Source organism: Molossus molossus, unplaced genomic scaffold, assembly GCF_014108415.1.
Source record: "Molossus molossus isolate mMolMol1 unplaced genomic scaffold, mMolMol1.p scaffold_m16_p_8, whole genome shotgun sequence".
In the NCBI taxonomy this organism is placed as follows: domain Eukaryota; kingdom Metazoa; phylum Chordata; class Mammalia; order Chiroptera; family Molossidae; genus Molossus; species Molossus molossus.
The window spans coordinates 54,984,695-55,006,053 of record NW_023425402.1 but is presented as its reverse complement, the minus strand read 5'-3'; the positions used below and the strand labels follow the sequence as shown (position 1 = coordinate 55,006,053).

Below are 21,359 nucleotides of genomic sequence, written 5' to 3'. Positions count from 1 at the left end.
AAGCCTGGGTCTGCTGGCTCCCGTGGTCACAGGGGCGCTAAAGAAATCAGAGAGGTTACTCAGCAGGCATCGGAGGGCTCGGGCCTTCCAGTCGGCCTCCAGTCGGCTCGCCCCATTCTGTGGGAAAGAGAAGTACACAACAACAACAACACAAAGACAGACAATAACAGACAGCAGAACTTTCACATTCATTCACCAGCCGAATCCACAAGCGGGTCCGAAACAGAAGTCGGGGACAGCGTCCACGTCCGACGGGGTGAGGCAGTTCGCGGCGTCCCACCTGCGGAACACCCGGTGCAGCCTCGAGGAGACGAACAACGGACGGAAAGGGATGGTGTTTCCCTCCTCCAGACGTCCCGGGACGGATCCGAAAACTCGTGGTCCAATCGAGGGCCAATTTGAGGCGAAGGATATGGAGGCTTCCTTCGCCTAGTCTGAGGTCTACCCCAAAGGGAGGGGACCTCGTGGTGATCTCGCTGGGGCCTCCAAATGTAACCCAGGAGAATCAGCCTCACCGGACACAAAGTAATTTTGAATATTAGGAGCTTTATTACCTGCGCAGGGACTGAGCCAACCTACGCAGAGGAAGCTGCAGCTGCCAGCAGGGGACTTTCAGCACTTTTAAAATCAGGGTTAAACAATACCAGCTAGCAAACTTGTGACAGAGATGGATAACACAGATAATACAGATTCTTTTCACTTGAAACACATTATAGCACATATATATGTGCATACATGCTGAAAATATATATATATATAACCTGTAAGATGGAATGAAATATGCATACCATATTTATAACAAAGACTGAGGAACCTAAACTCCTAAATCACACAATACCTGGACAAAACTTTTTTATCCAAAGAATAATTCCTTGAAAGCAGCTATTAGATGAAACAACAAAAACTTTTATCCAAAGTTTTCAGACCTTTTATTGGCTTTCTTTTCTGCATAACCCTCTCTCAATAATTAAATTGAACATTTTTTGTATCTGTACACATGGGCTTTCAAGCCACATTCCTACAGTCCTTTCTTCAGCTCTTCATGCACAGCTGGGCTGCTGGAGGCTTTAGCTTGGAGCTCTTCTGTGTCCTCTAACACAAACTCAGCCTCCGCTAGGTGTTCCTGTTTCACAGCATGGGCTGCATAGTTAAGGCTGGTATTTTCACTCCAGTGCCAATGACCTGAGAAGGGATTGTAGATCATTCCTACCACAGTTTGAACTGACAGACCATCTGAAAAACATATCACAAAGAGTAGATTTAATAAATATGTACCTTCCAAGTGCCAAGAGTCTCCGTGTTAAAAAAGGGTTCCTAACTCAATGGGCAAAAATACTTTGTAACCACGTGCTGATCATTCTTCACTGCAGCATAGTAAACTCCAAAGCCTACTGCTTGGGTTCAAATCCCAGCTCTGGCATCTATTAGATGACCCTGGGCAAGTCACTTCACCTTTCTGAATTTCAGTTTTCTCACACAGGCAGAACATAGATCATAGGGTAGTCAGAATCAGATATGAGTATAAAGTAGCCAGTGCTTGGAATTTGTAAGTACTCAATAAACATTAGCTGTTCTTAGAAAATACATACCTGCCAACAAGTGATTGTTCCTATAAAGCATCTTTAATATATTTCCTCTACTCTATTTTCAACAAGGTTACTTGCAGAAATCTTTAAACTTTCTACTCAAGTTTATTGATATACTGTTTTATAAACAAAAATCATGATACATATGAGTCTAAATACTTAACAAAAATACCAACAGCCAAATAATGAATAATTGATAAATGTTATTACTTGACAGGAATCCAATACATAAATCCAATGTTCATGATAAGTATAACAATCAGGAAAAATATTAAGTACAATAAGCTGATACAAGGAGGGCCTCAACAGGACAAACCAAGGATGTGTAAGTAATAGACATTTGTATCTCATCCTTAAACAAGTGAGGACTAAACACTCAAAAGGTATTCACCAATTACCTATGACTTGCTCGGCTCTGGGTTAGGTGCCACAGGTGAGAGAGAAGTAGTATCTAATACTTAATCCTCACTTCAAGGAGTTTATGATCTAGTTGAGGAGATGAAACCAACATCCAAACAATTGTGGCCTATTTAATTAAATGCTAGGTTGTGTGATTAATAATTACAGGTACATTAAAAGTTCAGCGAGGCCTTGAAAATTGGAAAAATTCTTAATGCTTACTTGATTCCAAAATGCTTTCTAGTTTTTCAGGTGAAACAAACTTCTCCCAGGTATGAGTACCTTTGGGTACAATACCTGCAATTTGCTCTGAAAAAACAATTCCCAAAGCATAGGATAGCTGTGTTTTGTTGATTGTAGTAATGAATAAAGAACCACCAGGCTACAAAATATAGAGAAAGAGAAATAAGCATTTAAATGTCAGGAGCATCAGTTAGGTAAAGGCTTGGCTTCCCCCACCCTCCTCCTTCCTTCCAAATAATTTAAGTGCGGTTAAGATACATAAGTATGAATAAAATATAATTTACCAAAATAGTATTTTTTTTCATCTTGGGAAATTCATTACCAAAGGCAGTCCACTACCGATACACTCACCAAGATGATGCGACAGTGCTTACAACTCTTAAAATCATGCATTGCTATGACTTATATTTATATTATACACATTATTTGTACATATCAAATACTTCATAATAAAAATATAGAAATGTGATCAGGCTGCTCTTCCTTATTGCATGTCCAGATTTGTTTTAACACGTCAGCCCTGCTTTCTCCTTCAGTGCTGAGTCTAACCTGCTCGACACAGTGCACAGCTCCACACCTGTGCAGGTGAGCAACACCAGTAACTGCACTTGGAAAAATACGTTGTAATTAAGATTTGAAAATTTTTTTGTTTTGAATTGATTTCATTAGTATTAAGCAGCTATTTTCAACTGGTGTGTCGCATGAATTTTTAAAACATGCAATACCTGACTATTTAGTTAGGGCACCGACCTCTTTTCCCTTAGACTGTTAAATAGAAAAGTGACAACAGCCAACACAACAATAGCCATCTGGTGCTAATGAATCAAAATTATACCTATGCTTTTTTGGTCAGATCAGCAAAAAATATATTTTCTGGTGTGCCGCAGACTTTTAATAATTAATTTATATGTGCCATAAGATGAAAAGGGTTGGAAATTACTAATATTAAAAAATGAAAAGATTAAATCCAAACCATCTATGAAACTGTTTAGTCTGCTAATTTTCAGTGACTGTATTTAAAGTGTTTCCTATATTTAGTCCCACAAATAGCAAGGACATCTCCTTCCTCTTTTACACACTATAATCAGCCTGGTGAGGATAAAATGCCAAAGATTCTCTCCAAAATAATTATATTACTCTATACAAGGGAGGGTAAAAGTAGGTTTACAGCTTTAAGTATGGAAAATACTACAATAATTAATAAATAATAATAATAATAATACAAGAAAAAACTCTGTGTTTTGCATACTCACGACTATAAACATACTTTTGCCCCACCCTGTATGTACATATATATATAGGAGAGAGAGAGAAAATATATCTCAAATACCATCCCAAACCAAAAATAGAAAAAAGAAAGCCCTAAAATTATGGCCAGCACACTTACATGAAAAACTGAAATATTAAACATTATTTCATCACACATTGTAACTTTTTTCTGTAAAACTCCAATATTCTAAAGTACCTTCTTAAGAATCACTTATGTGTTCATTATATCTCAACAGAGCGAGAGGGAAAATTGTTAAAAGTAGGGGAAACTGGGTGAAGTGTATATGTGAACACTGTACTATTTGTGCAACTCTTCTATAAATCTAAAATTATTCAAAAGAAATACTATTTTTAAAAAGCTCTATTTAGGTAAGGGTTGTTATAAAACAATGAAAAACTAGGAAAATTCTGGGACAAGTGGAATAGGGAAACTGAGGCAGGAAAATTAAAGCCAAGAAGTTTGGCAGGCCACGCATATAGCAGGACATTATCTTGAGAACAAAGGGTTAAGAGCTCTTCTCACAGAAGAATGCAGGAGAGGAGGGGGAACCCAGAGGACTTAGTGCAAATCATCCTGAAGTTGTTTAGACAGCAGGGCGGAGGGGGAAAGAAGGGTGTAGTCTTATCTAATCCTACTATTTAACATAAAGCTACCTTCCCATAAATGGTGGAAAAGCCGCAACAAAGAAAAGCAGAGACTTCCGAGTTAATCTGTACCAGGACATCTAGCAGAGGAATTTTCTTTAAAAATTTACAGACAGGAGGGTATATAAAACAGATCGTCTGAGGAGAGCCCATCTGCACTTCACAAGCCAGACGTATAGGTTTGCTTGCCTTGCTTCATTAATAAATGTGCACGCTTTAATTTTTTAATAAATTCATTTGCTTTAATGTTTTAATAAATTCATGACATCACAACACAATCAAGGTCCCTCGTATAAGTTCATTTATGTGAGAAGACAAGGATGGAGGTTGGGAACAGCCCACTCCCTCTGACTCAGGGGCTGTCTGATAACCTCTAGTGTCTGTGAGAGGTGCCAGTCACAGGGCTAAGCACCACATTCTCTTAGTCTTGAATTCAGGGTGTTAACTCTTTAATACATAAACAACAGAGTCAGTATAGTAATAATAATAATAGGGAAATTTATTTAAAAAATTTGGAATCACTTTCAGAAGACTAAGTCTGTGGCAAATTATAAAAGCATAATAATGTAATGGAAAAAATCAGATTTGGAATCAAAAGATGTAACTTTAAATCCCATTTCAGTTCCAGCCCATGTGGCTCAGTGGTTGAGTGTCGATCCATGCACCAAGAGGTCGTCAGTTCAATTCCCAGTCAGGGCACATGCCCAAGCTGTGGGCCAAATCCCCAGTAGGGAGCATGCAGGAGGCAGCCAATCGATGTTCTCTCTCATTGATGCTTCTATGTCTCTCCCCTCTCCCTTTCTCTCTCTCTAAAAATCTATTAAAAAAAATTTTTTTAATAAAAAATAAACCCCACTTTAGTACCTAGTCACCTTTAACTTAAAGACCAAACGACCTTTGACATTTCTCAAATTTTGATCTTCATTGGTCAAAGGAGGTCATAACAATGCCTGCCTTACTTTCCTAACCTAGTTGTAGGTCAGATCAAGTGAGATCATATGCATGAAGTACTCATTCCTTCTTTCTTTTTTGTTAATCCTCACCTGAGGATACTTTTCCATTGATTTTTAGATAAAGTGGAAGGAGGTGGGGAGATAGAGAGGGGGGAGAGGGAGAGAGAGAGAGAGAGAGAGAGATCGATTGGTTGCCTCCTGCAAGGCCTCAGTTGGAGCCGGGGATCAAATCTGCAACCCAGGTCTGTGCCCTTGACCAGACATCAAACCTGTGACCCTTTGATCGGCAGGCCGGTGCTCTAACCATTGAGTCAAACTGGCCAGGGCAAAGTATTCTTTTATAAACTGAAAACTGTTATACATATCACATACAGAGTATTTAACAAATGCTACCTAAGTCAATTTATGCTAATAATGATTTTTATTCATTTTTTAGGTATTAATCCAAACACATTTCTTAGTAATTGTCATTCAATGTCTATTAGGTATTTAATCTAGACGATACCTATGGAAAAATACCACTAAAAATTTACTGGTTGTATTATAATGTTCAGCACTAACATTTTTCCAGCTCTCTGGACATCAAGACACTGGATCTGGAAAACCCTGGTATTGGGGGCAAGATGAGGCAGCAGTAATCTGAAGCAGAGATGCTGTCCCCTAGTCCTGGCTTCCTGGTTTCAAATATTATGAAGTAGTTGTTGCTATGAATACATATACACACCGAAAAGAAAATCAAACAAGTAAACTCTGTAAATCTTACTTTTAACACTTGACAGCAGCACTGTATAAATGTTTCTAGGTCAAGCACATGTTCTACAACTTCAGAAGCTACGACAGCATCAAACGTTTCTGCAGTCTCTTCCACAATCTCTTCCAGGGAACACGCTCTGTACTCTACCCTCTTATCCAGGACTGGATCAAACGACTTATGGTGCTGTGCTGTCTTTATGTTCTCATCCACAGGATCAATTCCAATAACTGAAGCCCCAAGCCGCCCTAGAGGCTGATGGTATAAAAAAACTGTTACCCTCAGGAAGAAAATAGACCAATGTTAGCAATAAAAAGCTCATCAAAAAGGCAACAAGATTAACCATGAGGGGATAATTATTAGAAACTGTTTATGGGAACATGGAAGTTCATTATACCATTTTGTCTAGTGTGTACACTTTGAAAATTTCCATAATAAAAAAACTTAAAAGTGAGAACAATAATGACAACAACAAAAAATTCATCAAGAACTACTTGAGAATAGTGAAAAAACTGTCTGTATTTTCTAGGTATATTCAACATGTACATAGTACAGTATTGACATATTTAAAATGCAATGAATGTTACATATTGTAAAAACAGCAAAATTGGCCCAGCCAGTGTGGCTCAGTGGTTGAGCATTGACCCATGCACCAAGAGGTCGCTGGTTTGATTCCTGGTCAGGGCACATGCCCAGGTTGTGGGCCTGATCCCCAGTGGGGGCATGCAGGAGGCGGCCAATCGATGTTCTCTCTCATCCATGTTTCTCTCTCCCTCTCCCTCTCCCTTCCGTTCACTCTGAAAAAAAACCCAGCAAAATTGTCTCTTATTCAAATTATCAATTTTTTCTTGATAGCTTTTCCCATGACTGACTAGGAATGATTCTTCATAGCTAAGTCTTCTTTCAACTTTTATATTCAATCACTTCCCATGGAATGCTCAAGGTTTCATTTTTGTTGTTGTTGTTTTTTAGAGAGAGAAAAGAAGAGGGAGAGAAAGATAGAAACATGGATGAGAGAGAAACATAGATTGGCTGCCTCCTGCACATTACCCACTAGGAATCAAGCCCGCAACCTGGGCATGTGCCCTGACCAGGAATCGAACCAGTGACCTCTTGGTGCATCGGTCAACACTCAACCACTGAGCCACACTGGCCGGGCCAAATGATCAAGTTTTTAAACACAGTCTAATATTTATCAAAACTTGCATAGAATTTATTTTATAACTTTTAGTCAATAAAAGCATAAATCAAATTATTTTAACTGTAGAGACATAAGATCTGTAATAATACACTGAAAAGACTGTAAAATACACATAGTAAAATCTTATTTATAATTTGATACACCACCTATTCTTGATTCTAAGGAATATGTTTTCACATATTTTCTATTTCCTGAAATTTTATAACTGATATCAGAGAAACCAGCCCACTGCCATATGAAGAACATGCTTTTTGTGCACGTGGAAACCTAGCTATGCATCCAAGGCCTCTCTTTTAGGCTCACTCTCAACTTGTTGGTATGGACCTTGACACTACCACATCCCACTGAACCTTCACTTACATTTATATCCTGTACTACTGTTTAAAATATCTTTCAAAGATCAGATCATGATGCAGCACTGAAACGACGTTACTATTTTGATAGAAGAATACAAAATAAAGCTGCGGAGCATAAATTTACTATACCCTAACGCAAATCTTCACAGAGAGAATGAGTATTCTTTCAAGTACTCTAAAGCACCTGAGAAGGGAGGAGCCCTACAAGCAGGCAAAATTCTGTTAGGTTTTAATATCCAAGCAAAGGCAAAATGATGGCTTATCGCAGCATCTAAACCAGTGGAAACTGCCTAATCTCTTGGAATAGAAGAGACATCAAAATTTCCAAAGCTATTCGAATGACCAGTGCTTCATTTTGTGTGAAAATAAAAAATCCCTCACTATAATTTTCTAAAATTTTTATATATTTAAAGAAAATATATTACTTTCATAATCATAAAAATATTAAGAACAGGCATTTTTAAATGCACCATATGCAGCATAAATCCACTTCTTAAATTTATTTTTTTTCCCAGTAAAAAATGACAGAAAACTTGTAAATCACTTACTTCAGTTAACAATCCACCACCACAGCCAACATCAAGAATCTTCATCCCAAACAAAGGTTTTCCTGGCTGGTGATTAGCAATTGTTTTTAAAAGATTGTCTCTTTTTTAAAAATTCAAAACATATGAAAATTATTAATTTTATCAATTAAGTCTGAAAAGTGTACAATTTTCAATGAAATATTAAACTCTCATTTTAAAAGGGATCATTGATTTTTTGGGGGGTCAACAGATCTTTTATTTTCAGCATTAAGTAACTTTAATTTACAAGATATTTTAATAATCAAAAGCAGGAGGGTCAAAATAAAGCTCTTGAAATATCTAGCAATAATTATGACTTAATTGTTAGTTTAGTCATAATCTAAAGAAAAACTTAAAAAATAATCTAATTTAGATTAACCTAATTTATTTGCTTGAGATATGATGTCACCTACTGGCTACACTGTCACACCCATTTCATATCTGCAACAAATAGGTTATTTTACAGGGCTTAGCAGAAGCACACTAGAAATCTTTATTTTCAGAATTTGCCTACATTCCCTTCTAAATTGAATCTCTTTTAGTCTTCTTAGTTAGTGGTGTTTTCATGATCATGTAAACAGGCATCCAAATCAGGTAAACTTAATTCTAAGATAATCATAGTAATACTTTACCACACATATGCAAACATAAGTGCATGCCCACACACAAACACACACACACTTACACACAGATATAAACCTAACAGTATTGTAAACTAAACTTTTAAGTTGTTATATATAATATCTTTTTATTGTCATTAAAATTAACTGACTTCTAAGAATAACCTAGACAGTCATTAAGTAGATAACTTCAGAATGTTGTAACATACAGAAAAGGACATATTTCAAATAAAATCCAATCCATTCTTCACACATCAGCCAAAATAACTACAATTCATCATAATTTAGATCATATCATTCCCCTTTGGTGGCTTCCAATTATGCTCAGAATAAAATCTAAACTTCTAACTATAATCTGCACTACCCTGGGAGATCTTCTTTAGAGTGGTCTAAATGATGGTGTCACAGTAGTTTGAATAGAGTTCTCAAGCTGAGAGTATTTAAGAATTATCTGAAGGTTTGCTAAAACACAGTTCACTGACCCCCCACCCCCACCCCCACCCCCCAGTGGTCAGGGTAAGACCTCACAATTCTGCATTTCTAACAAGTTCCCAGGTGATACTGATACTGCTAGTCTAGGGCCTGCACCTTGAGAACCACTGATCTAATCTAAAGAATGACACTTTGCTCTTCTCTGCCTTAGTGTTTCAGTGATCCACAAATTCAGTGGTAATAAAAAGTTATCACATTTCCATTTGTGCTGCACTGATTCTGGACGAACCCGTGAACCAATCAGGAAGTTCCTCAGGAGTAGTCTGAGCCTGACATTCTGTGTCTATTATAGTGCCATGCCCATGCCCACTGCTCTAAAATGTGTAATGAGCAAACACAAGAATGAATGAGCAATTTCTTGATAAACTGAGTCTAATGAACCCTTGCCTTTACCTTTAGTTTGCTATTGCAAACTAAAAGTGCTTGAAGTACATGGACTATGTTTCAAATGATGATGTCTTAGTAGCTTTTACAGTGTCTAGCCCCCAAGCTCTGTACAAGGTAAGTTCTCATTAAATATTTGTTGAATTGAACTATCTCAGCCGTATTCCCTTTATCAGGACTGCCTAAATGTCAGAGTTGCTATAAAATGAACTTGATGTCATAGGACCCTAGTTCCTTTTCATAAGGATGTAATTCCAATTAACCAGATGATGTCCAAAAATGCTTCAATTTAATTTACAAAAGCAGTCTAGAATCTGGATGATGTTATTAAAAAACTAATGGTTTCAAACAATGGACATTGAAGAGAATCTCCCTAATTTCTAAAGTGAACTTAAAATACAGCATTTTGAATCTATGTATAAACCAAGAGAAAAATGAACTGAAAAGAAGATGATTAAAAAGACTTGCATTTTAAAAGACCTAGAATTTCTGGAATGTTACCTAATAAATGGCACCCTCAAGTCGTTCATAGAATGAAGAGGTGCATATGCTCCTTGCTCATCCCACCACCTGTGAGCCAGGGTCAGGAAGGTTTTTACCTCCCTGCTGTCTACAGTGGTTCGAGAAGTACTGTACGGTCTTGTCCAAGGGTATCTAAAAGGTCAAAATGAAGAGCCAGGTAAAAACTGCTGGTTTTAAAAATGTAACATGAGTATATTATGTAGAAAGATATTCTAATGTACAATTTACTAGATAATAAATTCATGTATTGCTTAATTTTTTTTTTTTTATCCTCACCCGAGGACATTTTTTGTTCAGGTAGAGTGGGAGGGAGAGAGAGGGAGAGAGAGAGAGAGAGAAACATTGACGTGAAAGGGACACATCGAGTGGCTGCCACCCGCATGACCGACCAGGGCCAGGGACAAACTGCAACCAAGGTACATGCCCTTAGCGGGAACCGAACCCGGGTCTCTCGGGACCGCAGGCTGATGCTCTAACCGCTGAGCCAAACCGGCCAGGGCTGTATTGCTTATTTTTGATGCATCAAAAGCAAGCTCCCTTATAATCAACTGCTTATAAGTACATTTTATTCACAGACAAAACAATTAATTTGCTTTCAAAGTAAGTTACAATGAAAATAAAACTATAAAACTTAGCCTTCTGAGTCACATTTAATAATAATAATAGTAGCAGTAGTGGTAGCAGTAACCATTTATTGAACACTTACTATATGCCGTTACTATTTAAGAACTCAACATATATCATATGTCATCTCATTAAATCTTCCTGGCAACTCTATAAGGTAGGTACACACTACTATTATCATCTCTATTACACAGATAAGAAAAGGGAAGCTCAGAGAGATGAAGTGGAGGATTCAGGATTTGAACTCAGGTGCCTTCATCTTCTTTTCTCCTATCTGCTATCATCCTAGTCCAAACTTCCATCATCTCTTGTTTGAATCATTATCCTAGCCTTCTGATTAGTACACCTCCTTCCTACCTCATCTACCTCCAATCTGTTCTCAACAATCCACTTCTCTCGTTATCCTCCCACTTCAACCACCTGGGCCTTCTTTCAGTTCTTGGAACTGACCATGCTTGCTCCTTCCTCAGGTACTTGCTGTTACGTCTTCCTGGAATTTTATTCTCACATTACCCCTTCCTTCCTCTACACACCTATTTAATTCCTTCTCTCTTCCAGCTTTTAGTTTGAATGGAATGTCATCTAAGAAGTCTTCTCTGATTCAAAACTGGGTCATATCCCCTATTAAGTCCTATACAACTTCATACTTCTTCAGGGGCAATGTGGTTATTTGGTCCTGTCTCTCTGCTGGCACAAGAACACTATGAGGGCAAAGCATGGACTGTCTCACTCACCATTTTATTCCTAGTGACTAGCAACTTTTCCTGGAACACTGCTGGTGCTCAGGAAATATTTATCAAATGAATAATCTGGGGGTGAAGGCCCAGACAAGCATATAATTCACCTAAAAACACTTTTTAAAATCAGGTGGGATCAAACAGGGTCTAAACAGTGATCAGACAGAAAACTACACCAAGTTCCATGTCAAAGTACATAATAGGAAAATCCTCTGAAAGTACTTGGGTAAGAGAGAATAAGGTTAGTATGTTAAAATAGGTAATGCCATTTAAATTTTTACTATGTTTTTTGGTTTCCTTAGCTATATAGAATACATTCTATATTGATTACTTATTATCCTTTTAAGAGTTAAATTTCACTTTTTAAAAATATTTATCTTATGAATATTATCCTTCTTTTCCATGATTCATGCCAAGGATTAGTTATCAAGGATTAACTTTAGATAACAGTAGTTGGTTGCTCAGTTGGACTCTAAGAATGATTTCACATACACCCAATCTTAAAGGAACTAGCTCATTTACAAGTAGAATCATGCACTCATACCTTAAGCCTAAGCAATATTTTTTACAAGATTAGAAACTGGTTTATAAAATAAGAATACAGAAAGACATTACTTACTACTACTTAAAATGTATATTTATCCACCTTATCATACTATTTATGTTGTCCCAAATCATTTAAAATTTTAAGCACTGTGTTATATGTGTCCTGTCATAGGGATATGATGAGGAAGTAAAAAATACTTACACTGACAGGGTTTATTAAACACAATCAATATAAAACTATTATTCACATAATTATGTAAATATATACCACAGTAATGAATAAACTTACCTATAACTTCTCATTGTATTCAAGCAGGCAAAAGTCATTCTGAAGGATTTTAACCACATGATTCTGTATTTACTGAAAACCCATGGTTTAATTTGTAGAGTCCAACTGAGCTGATTCTCTAAATAAACTGAAAAAAAAAAATTAAATGTCTAAAGAAAGCACAGTATGAATCCCTAATATACATGTGCTTGAAGAAAGTATATTATGTAGCAATCTTATACTATAATTGATAAGTTTTTTTCCTTAATTTTGAATTTTACTCTAAAATATAAAATAAAGGTCTTGCATTCTACCATCTAACCCAAATCAAACATTTCTGAAATTATAAGTAAAAATAAGTAATGCATATGTAAAAGTTTTTCATGCCATTAGTTTTTTAATCTAAAAAATGCTGCACAAAATTTTCAAAAATGATACTCAAATTAAAACCACATTACCTTTTAAGAGGGGGGATGGGGACATCTGTAATAGTGTCAACCATTATATAAAAAACTACATTACCTTTTAAACTAGGGTAAGTCTGAGATTATTTTTCAAAACTAGTTTAAATTCTGTCACTTCCATGTTAGCTACATAAAATGGAGCTATAAATATGTTAAACACCCTTTACAGAAGAAAAAAACTCTTTTTTTTTTTTTTATAGTTTTATTTTTATTTATTTATTTATTTATTTTATCCTCACCCGAGGATATTTTTCCATTTTTTGTACAGATAGAGAGGAAGGGAGAGAGAGACAGAAACATCGACGTGAAGGGACACATCGAGTGGCTGCCACCCACACGACCAACCAGGGCCGGGGACAAACTGCAACCGAAGTACATGCCCTTAGCGGGAACTGAACCCGGGTCTCTCTGGACCGCAGGCCGACGCTCTAACCGCTGAGCCAAACCGGCCAGGGCAGAAAAAAACTCTTAAAACATTTTAAAATAACACTCATCTAGTCTATATGCTCAAACTTACATAGGGACTTCTTTATGAACTACTTAATCTGCTGCAGAAAGTTCAATTGTTCAATAACATTTAGACAAAGTAGATCTTAGAGCAGGGGTGGGGAACCTTTTTCTGTCAAGGGCCATTTGGATATTTATAACATCATTAGCAAGCCATACAAAATTATCAGCTTAAAAATGAGCCTGCTATATTTGGTCAAACATTTAATTAACTCATCTCTAATGTGATGGCTGGAACTGCTTCTCTTTGGTGTGGCGTGTGATGTTAGCTGGGATTGATGATGTTGCTACTTGCAACTGCTTTTCCAGGTTTGCATAGGTCAGTCTGGAGCACAGTTAACTCTTTGCAATGGTAAGTTTTGAAAAGAACTGCTTGCACACAGATGCATATTTCAATGCATGTCTCCTCAAAGTAGGACATTCATCATTGCTTATGTACATTTACAGAACTCAGGCAGTGGGAGGTTGTTGTACCTAGCTTTCAGCTCATTATCACTTTGCAGCTGAATAGTTTCATGTTGGAGGTTATTAGGCACATCAACTGGTTCCACATTGAATGGCGTAGCAAAGATGTCCAATTCCAACTGTTTACTTTTCACATCCTTGAATTTTTCATTATATGTCTCAATTAGCTTTGCACATTTGCTAGCATATTCAAATGTCATAAAAGGCTTTTGTCCTTCCAGAGTGGGGAAATGCACCGTGTTATTACTTTGGACTTGCCCTTTCCACAGTCTTAATTTAGCTTCAAATGATTTCACTTTTGAAAGCAAGGTGCTGAGCCCGACAAGTGTGGCTCAGTGGTTGAGCGTTCACCCATGCTCCAAGAGGTCACTGGTCTGATTCTTGGTCAGGGCACATGCCCAAGTTGTGGGCCAAATCCCCAGCAGGGGGCATGCAGGAGGTGGCCAATCAATGTTCTCTGTCATCAATGTTTCTATCTCTCTCTCCCTCTCCCTTCCTCTCTCTCTAAAAATCAATTAAAAAACATTTTTTTTTTTAAATATTAAAAAAAGAAAGCAGGGAGCTGAGAAGCTGGTTGGGGCCCTGCAGCTTGATGTTCAGCTCTGAGAGGTACATGGTACTGTCCACCATGAACGCTAAATCACACAGCCACTTGCTATCATTGAGTTCCCTGACAGGTTTTCCCTTCATCTCCATGAAATGCTTGACTTTACCCAGAGTTCATTCAGTAACTCCTTAAACTGGCAGCTGTTAAATCCTCTGCTTTTGACAAGACTTATGCATGACACTACTGTTGACGTCACATTTTTGAACCACAATGACTGTGCACAGAGACTTTCTTGGTGTATGATGCAGTGGCGTATAATTAAATCACTTGGATCAAGACTGAGACGACTCAGTTCTGTCTTGACAAATGCAATTAATCCTGTTTGCAAGCCAACCATGGCTGGAGCTCCATCTGTAGTAAGGCCACTTAACTTTTCAAATGTTAGCTCAAGTTTTTTCACTGATAAAACAAGTCTCTCAAGTCTTCGCCTCTTGTAGTGCCATGTGTGGCAGTACAAGTTCTTCCTGTGACAGTAATTCCTCTCGCATGTCAAACTCTGCAGTTATCCCACGAATGAAGACGGCCAGTTAGGCAGTATTTGTTATGTCTGTTGTCTCCTCACAAGCCAGAGAAAAAAATTGGAAATCTCCTGCAGAATCCTTCAGTGCTTTTTCAATATCTTGTGCTAAGTCAGTAATCCAATCTGAGACCATTCTCCGAGACACACTAACACTGAAACAATTTTACTCTGTCTGGTGCTAACAACTCCACAGCAGCCACCATGCACTCTTTCACAGACTCACTCCCTACATGAGGCCTCAGCTTCCCTGTGATTAGCTCGCTCACTACATAACTTATCTGAATACTGATGTCTCTGTCACAACGAGGCCTAGGGAAAGTGGCTTATAATTCCAAACTCCCACAAGAGCATTGTGGGAGCATTTGCTCCCACATGAGCAAATGAATTTGGCCTCCCAATTCATTGAGTTTAGTATGTTTTGAGTTGTAATGATGCTCCAGATTGGCTTTTTTTTTTCATTTTTGCTAATGAATCCCCACAAACTAGGCATATAGGTATGCCTTTGACTTAAAAAAAAAAACATTTTTCCATTTCTCTTGGAAAGATCAACACTCTGCATCAACTTTTCTTTTGGTTGTAGTCGCCATCTGTAGGATGTCACACCACTTAAGTTTCAATAACTATCCAGTGTATGTGTTAACCAGCGATGCAATTATTTTGCTTTGATTGCTGTTCTAATCCTAAATTTTGGATTTAGAACACATCCAACATTCATATCATCTACTTTTAAGGTCTTCTGTGTACTCTAATTTCCTTAATCTTCATCTGAGATTCAGTTTTTGTGAGGATTGTTGATTGTGGATGTGTGGATCAAGGTTTGATTGGAGTTATCGTCTGTGTCAACAAAGAAGTTGACAACATCCTCGTCAGTTATCAGAGGCAAGGTCATCAACATCTTGTGGAATCATCGAATAATCTCATCACCAGATCACAGTAGTTTCACCACTGCATGTTAACACTTTTGCAACATGTACACTCCCAGCCTGCCTGGTACTGACTGTTCTCTGAGTCACCGCAATACAGGCAGATAGGCCCTGGCAGCTGATGCGAATGTGTCTGTCCCGTCATGTAGTACTCATATGTGTCCTGTCTATCCCGTAATGGACATTCCTTGCTTGTCCCTCCAAATTTATGTTATTATTATGATTCACTTAATATAAATTTATGTTGCTATGAAAAAAGCTCAGAGGTTTATTGAATTTCCAGTCCCACCTGCAGTTGCTTAGCAGGGCCAAACCAAATGACTCTGTTGGCCTTATATGGCCCACAGGCCCGAGGTTCCCCACCCTGTCTTAGAGCAAAGAAAATTACCATGCTCATTACAATATAATATAAAGAACAATCCACCAAGAAGATAAAGCAACACTAAATGTGTATGCACTGAACAGACTTTCAAAACACATGAAGCAAAAATAGAACTGAGAGGAGAAATAAATCTACAACTATAGTTGGAGACTTCAACACCTCTTCCTCAGTAATTGATAGTATCACTAGACAAAAAATCAACAAGGATACAGAGGAACTGAATAACATCATCAAGTAATTGAAATGTTTTTTTAATACTCACCCGGGAATATGTTTAGTAATTTCAGAGAGAGAGGAAGGAAGAAAGAGAGAGAGATGGGAGAGAAACATCCATCAGTTGCTTTCCGTTTGTGCCCCAAATGGGCATTGAACCTACAACCTAGTATATGCCCTGACCAGGAATCCAACCTTTTTGGTGTATGGGCCCTCGCTCCAACCAACTGAGCCACCAGGCCACGGCTAGTCATACTTTTTATAGGCTACACTATTTTTCACTGTATGAGAACACCAACTTAACTCTATTAGTGGGCCTTTACGTTTCTTTTCTTGTTTTGCTCATTACACCCTAATCTTAGTTGTATCCTAACATTTTTTGGAGACCTTTGAGCTGTCGTTCTTTTAAAAATTCCCAGTGACTGGCATACAGTATTTATTAAATGAGTTTCATTAAAGGACGAACTAAACTTTCTGATTAACACTAGGAGAAAATAATCAAACTGTCTTCTACAAGCACCAAGTACAGCGTGTTATTTTCTTAATTTCTGCCCATACAATCTGTTCAATTAACCTATTAATCAAAAAAGTGGTATAGTTGCCTTAACTTTTTTTCTGAAAAGAGGCAAGATCAGTGCAAACAAGACACAAATAGGACGTTATGTATTAATAACTAGGAGACACCCGCTGGTGTGGCTCAGTGGTTGAGCCTCGACCCATGGGTTCAATTCAGGTCTGGGCACATGCCCAGGTTGTGGGTCTGACCCCCAATGGGGGGCATGCAGGAGGCAGTCAATCAGTGTTCCCTCTCATGGATGTTTCTCTCTCCCTTCCTCTCTCTCTAAAATCAATAAAGGGAAAAAAATTTTTTTTAAATAAAAATAACTAGGAGACAGCAGCTGGCGTCCCTTCCCGCTGTGGCAAAGGAAGAAAGCACACGACCTTGAGACTGGCTGGCACAGAGCAGTTGCCCGCTCCTAACTACGGAAGGAACTCAAATTGAGACAGAAGTCGTTGGATCTATGGCAGACGCTCGCGGGCGGTGCTGTCCTTGGCCAGGGCACGTCCTCAGCTATTTTTCCCGGCCTCTGGGAAAAGAGGACAGCCGAGGCCGGAAGGGACGGGAAGGGTCCTGCCCTGATTCCCAGCGGAGCCCAGACAGTGCGGAGCCCTAACGACAGACCGCAGCCTCTCCCGCGCCTGCGCACAACAGCTGGCCCGCAGGGTGGGCTCCTGCGGAGGGCCTGCACACGTATACTCACCCGCCGACGTGATTGAGCGAGAACAGTCAGCCTGTGGACTCCGGCTCCTAGATTTAAACACTCCTAAAGAACGACTGCTGGAGGAGCTTAGCTTGCGGATTCCCCACATCGCGACAGAAAGAGTCCACCTCTCTTCCGGTCCCTCCGGTAAAATGTCCCCAACAGAAAGGTTCCCAGATTCACTCTTGCGGTCAGGAGTCAATCAAATCACAGTTGCACTATTAGTATTTTATGTACTTTATTTATATATATAGTTTCTTCACCCTCAACGTGTGTCAAGTTGTACATTAAGCTAGAATATTTCTATTATAAACAAACTTAGATCCTTCAATTATGCCTATTCCAATATGACCTTCTCAAACTTCATGGCCAAAGTAGCCATCAATCATGCTGCTTCCTGCTATGTTATCCAGTTTTTTATTCTCTTGTAGCTCTAGCTCATATTTAACAGGGCATTTATACTCCTGTTAGACAGTCTTAGAATCATAAAAGCATGGAAGCACTTCTCTAAAGGAAGAATTGTATCCACTTTCAAGGTACTCAAATGTCAGAGGGACAGAAGTATAAATTGAGTATTTTCTGCAAGTGACTTGTTAATATTCTTGACAGGGAATATATTATATTGCAGGAGATTATTAATTACTCAGGCTGGGCAAATTTCATTTAGAGCAAGAACAGTGATTTGTAACATTTTACCTCTAAATGTATAAAAGCCTTGGTTGGGTAAGAACAATACATTTCCAACATTAAAGGTAAAAAAAAACACACTACATTTTCAAAAGTCAGACTGATAAAGGATTCTTTTAATTAGTGAAATTTATGTAGCTCAGTAATGGTTTTTCACTTATGGCTTCTTAGTAAAATATCGACCTTCTCTTTGGGGTCGATTGCAGCAGTCAGTCAAATCTTCAGAGCTTCTCTCTCAAGATGGTAGAAAGCTCTGCATAAAAGACCATTTATCAGAGAGATGCAAATTAAAACTCTAAGGTATCACCTCACACCTGCCAGAATGGCTACCATCAAAAAATTATCAAACAAGCCTGGCTGGTGGGGCTCAGTGGCTGAGCATCAACCCATGCACCAAGAGGTCGCTGGTTCAATTCCTGATCAGGGTACATGCCCAGGTTGTGGGCCCCATGCCCAGTGGGGGGACATGCAGGAGGCAGTCAATCAGTGTGCTCTCTCATCAATGTTTCTCTCCCCCCCACAAAAAAAAATAAAGAAAAAAAAAAAATATCACCCTGGCCGGTTTGGCTCAGCGATTAGAGTGTCGGCCTGCGGTCCCGAGAGATGCAGGTTCGGTTCGGTTGTCGCTAAGGGCATGTACTGTATCTCAGTCGCAGTTTGTCCCCGGCCCTGGTTGGGTCGTGCGGATGGCAGCCACTCGATGTGTCCCTTTCACATAGATGTTTCTCTCTTCCTCTCTTTCCCTTCCACTCTATCTGAACAAAAAAATTAAAAATTGAACTGCCATTTGACCCAGAGATCCCACTTCCAGGAATATATCCTAAGAAGCATAAAACACCAATCAGAAAGAATATATGCACCCCTATGTTCACAGCAGTACTATTTACAATAGCTGAGATCTGGAAACAGCCCGTGTCCATCAGTAGATGAGTGAATAAAAATCTGTGGTACGTTTACACAATGGAACCATGCCTCTGTAAGGAAGATCTCAGTACAGACAGGAAAGACTATGTGAAGACATGATGAGAAGGTGGCCATCTGCAGGCCAAGTGGAGAGGCCTCAGGAGAAACCAAACATGCCGACACTTTTATTTTGGACTAAATCTCTGTCATTTAATCCCCCTCTTCCCCCTAAAAAAGAAAGTTCTCTTACCCTTTGAGACGACATGGAGAGGGACCTGGAGAGTATTATGCTAAGCAAAATAAGCCAGAGAAAGATAAGTATCACATGATCTCACTTATTTGTGGAATATAATGAGCAAAATAAGCTGTCGAACAAAACAGGCCCAGAGACATAGAAGTAGAGAATAGACTGACAAATCTCAGAGGGAAGGGGCGTGGGGTTAGGGGTACAGGAAGAGATAAACCAAAGAGCTTATATGCATAACCAATGGACACAGACAACAGTGCAGTAAAAGCAGCAATTGGGAAGAGGAAAGTCAATATGGGGGGGGGGGGGGCATGTTATACTTTCAACAATAAAGATATATTTTTTAAAAGACCATTAGCATGTGTTGTAAGTATCTGTTGGAGTAACAGATCCAAGAAAAAAAGCAAAATGCAAGTATGATTAAAGTTCTAAGAGTTTTATTTAAATGTATTTTCTTTGAATGTACTACCTCACTGGGCTTCAGAGCCCTCCCACATTTTCAGTTCAACAAAGGCAATCAGTATTTGTCTTGATACCAACAGGGGAAAAAAAAGGTTCTTGAATACCTACTGGTGTGACTCAGATAAGCAAAACTAGCTCATATCATTTTTTCTCTACAAATACCAAAAGGCTTACCCAACAACACTTAAACCTGAGTTGTGTTGGAAGGACTAAGTTATTGTATGGTATATAGCCATTGTTGGAGTTTTCTCCCAGACCATCACTATGGTCTCACACATAAATGTGTTGTAAAAGAGTCTACAATTTATTTTACTATAAAACTAAAAATCTTATGTTTTAAAATTCAATTTTACATAAACTTTTTTCATTCAAGTTAAGGGTAACATGCTCCCTTACTGCCAACAGTTTTATTCCTTTAAAATGATATCTTACTATATCCACTCAGTTTAACTGGTAAATTTTCACATTTACAAAATTTCATGTAAATTGGTAACTAGATTAGTAAAATTTATTTTAACTTACCATAATCAGAATGTGGCAGATTTAACTGATGTGTGTTTAGAGGACAACTTTATACCTGATAAATCTTTATGGTATAAATGTAATTCATAAATATCATGTTAAACTGACACAAACCTGCATAATACAGCACGAGTTGCTTTAGGACTAATAAAAAGCCCATTTTCTCATTTAGGTTTAGACTTTACAACCAAATTCTACTTAATATTAAAGAACTTAAGAGCTTTAAGTGTTTAAGATCTTGAAAATAATCTAATTCCACCCTTACACAGATGAAGAAATTAAGGCCCATAATGATTGATTTGCCCAAAATACAACAAGTATCAGAGCCAGGACAATCCAACATATCACCATTTCCATTAAAATATACTTAGTACACTATTTTAGAAACTTCAGTATGTTAAAATATTTTTATATGAGAAGAAAAACTCAGTTTAAATGAAAAATTTTCCATAAGATGATAATATAGGGACTTTGGAACTTATGTAATTCCTATGTAAAAATTCCCAGATAAAATTAAAAACCTCACCTATAATTAATTATACAACATGTACTTCTTTGAAGAAACAGTAAGTCAAACACTAAAAAATAGACTGTTTGGGAAATTCACCTATTGTGTATATACCTTTAGAAACAGATGCTAAAAAGGTCATTTTACAATGGCAGAAAACATACACCAAGATTCCACACCAATCTTTATTTATATTTTGGGGCCTAAAACAAATTTTATAATTACTTCTTCCAAATTACATTTTATTCTCTTAATGGTGTGGCTTACCCCCATTCCACAAAAACAAGTATGATTAATACACTAGAAATGTTTTTTAAAGAACCTCTTAGACAGTTTTTATTAACCAATCCAGACCAATGATTGTCTCAAAAATTGAATCTATTTTCTGGTAGTGTCATTTTAGAAAAGACTGCATAATCAAATTATACATTTAATTAACTTATGTGTAAGTTTTAGCATTCACATCCCAAATCATGGAAGCCCTATTTTATAAAATCTTACCATTCAAGGTAAACATACTTCATT

At 37.9% G+C, this 21,359-nt stretch overlaps 1 protein-coding gene across 2 annotated transcripts; it reads right to left on the bottom strand.

The window, feature by feature from the left end:
- Window positions 1-910: 910 nt before the first annotated feature.
- Window positions 911-17,707, bottom strand: COQ3 (coenzyme Q3, methyltransferase). 2 transcript variants are annotated; one of them, XM_036248430.1, is made up of 7 exons: window positions 17,506-17,707; window positions 12,184-12,310; window positions 9,967-10,119; window positions 7,952-8,051; window positions 5,859-6,101; window positions 2,208-2,367; window positions 911-1,233 (listed from the first exon to the last, which is right to left on the bottom strand). In XM_036248430.1, exons 1-7 carry the CDS (start codon window positions 17,612-17,614, stop codon window positions 1,019-1,021), a joined length of 1,107 nt encoding a protein of 368 aa, XP_036104323.1. In that variant the 5' UTR covers window positions 17,615-17,707; the 3' UTR covers window positions 911-1,018. The 2 variants fall into 2 exon arrangements, with proteins under 2 accessions (XP_036104323.1, XP_036104324.1); XM_036248431.1 differs by having other exon boundaries at window positions 12,184-12,301.
- Between the last annotated feature and the right edge of the window lie 3,652 nt (window positions 17,708-21,359).

What these genes read in the sequence shown, in the direction of transcription:
- COQ3 (XM_036248430.1), bottom strand. Translation starts at nt 17,614, where the DNA reads ATGTGGGGAATCCGCAAGCTAAGCTCCTCCAGCAGTCGTTCTTTAGGA. An exon ending in AATACAATGAGAAGTTATAG is followed by an intron (nt 10,120 to 12,183) that starts GTAAGTTTATTC and finishes TTGACCTTTTAG; the next exon opens with ATACCCTTGGACAAGACCGT. An exon ending in GTGGTGGATTGTTAACTGAA is followed by an intron (nt 6,102 to 7,951) that starts GTAAGTGATTTA and finishes TTATACCATCAG; the next exon opens with CCTCTAGGGCGGCTTGGGGC.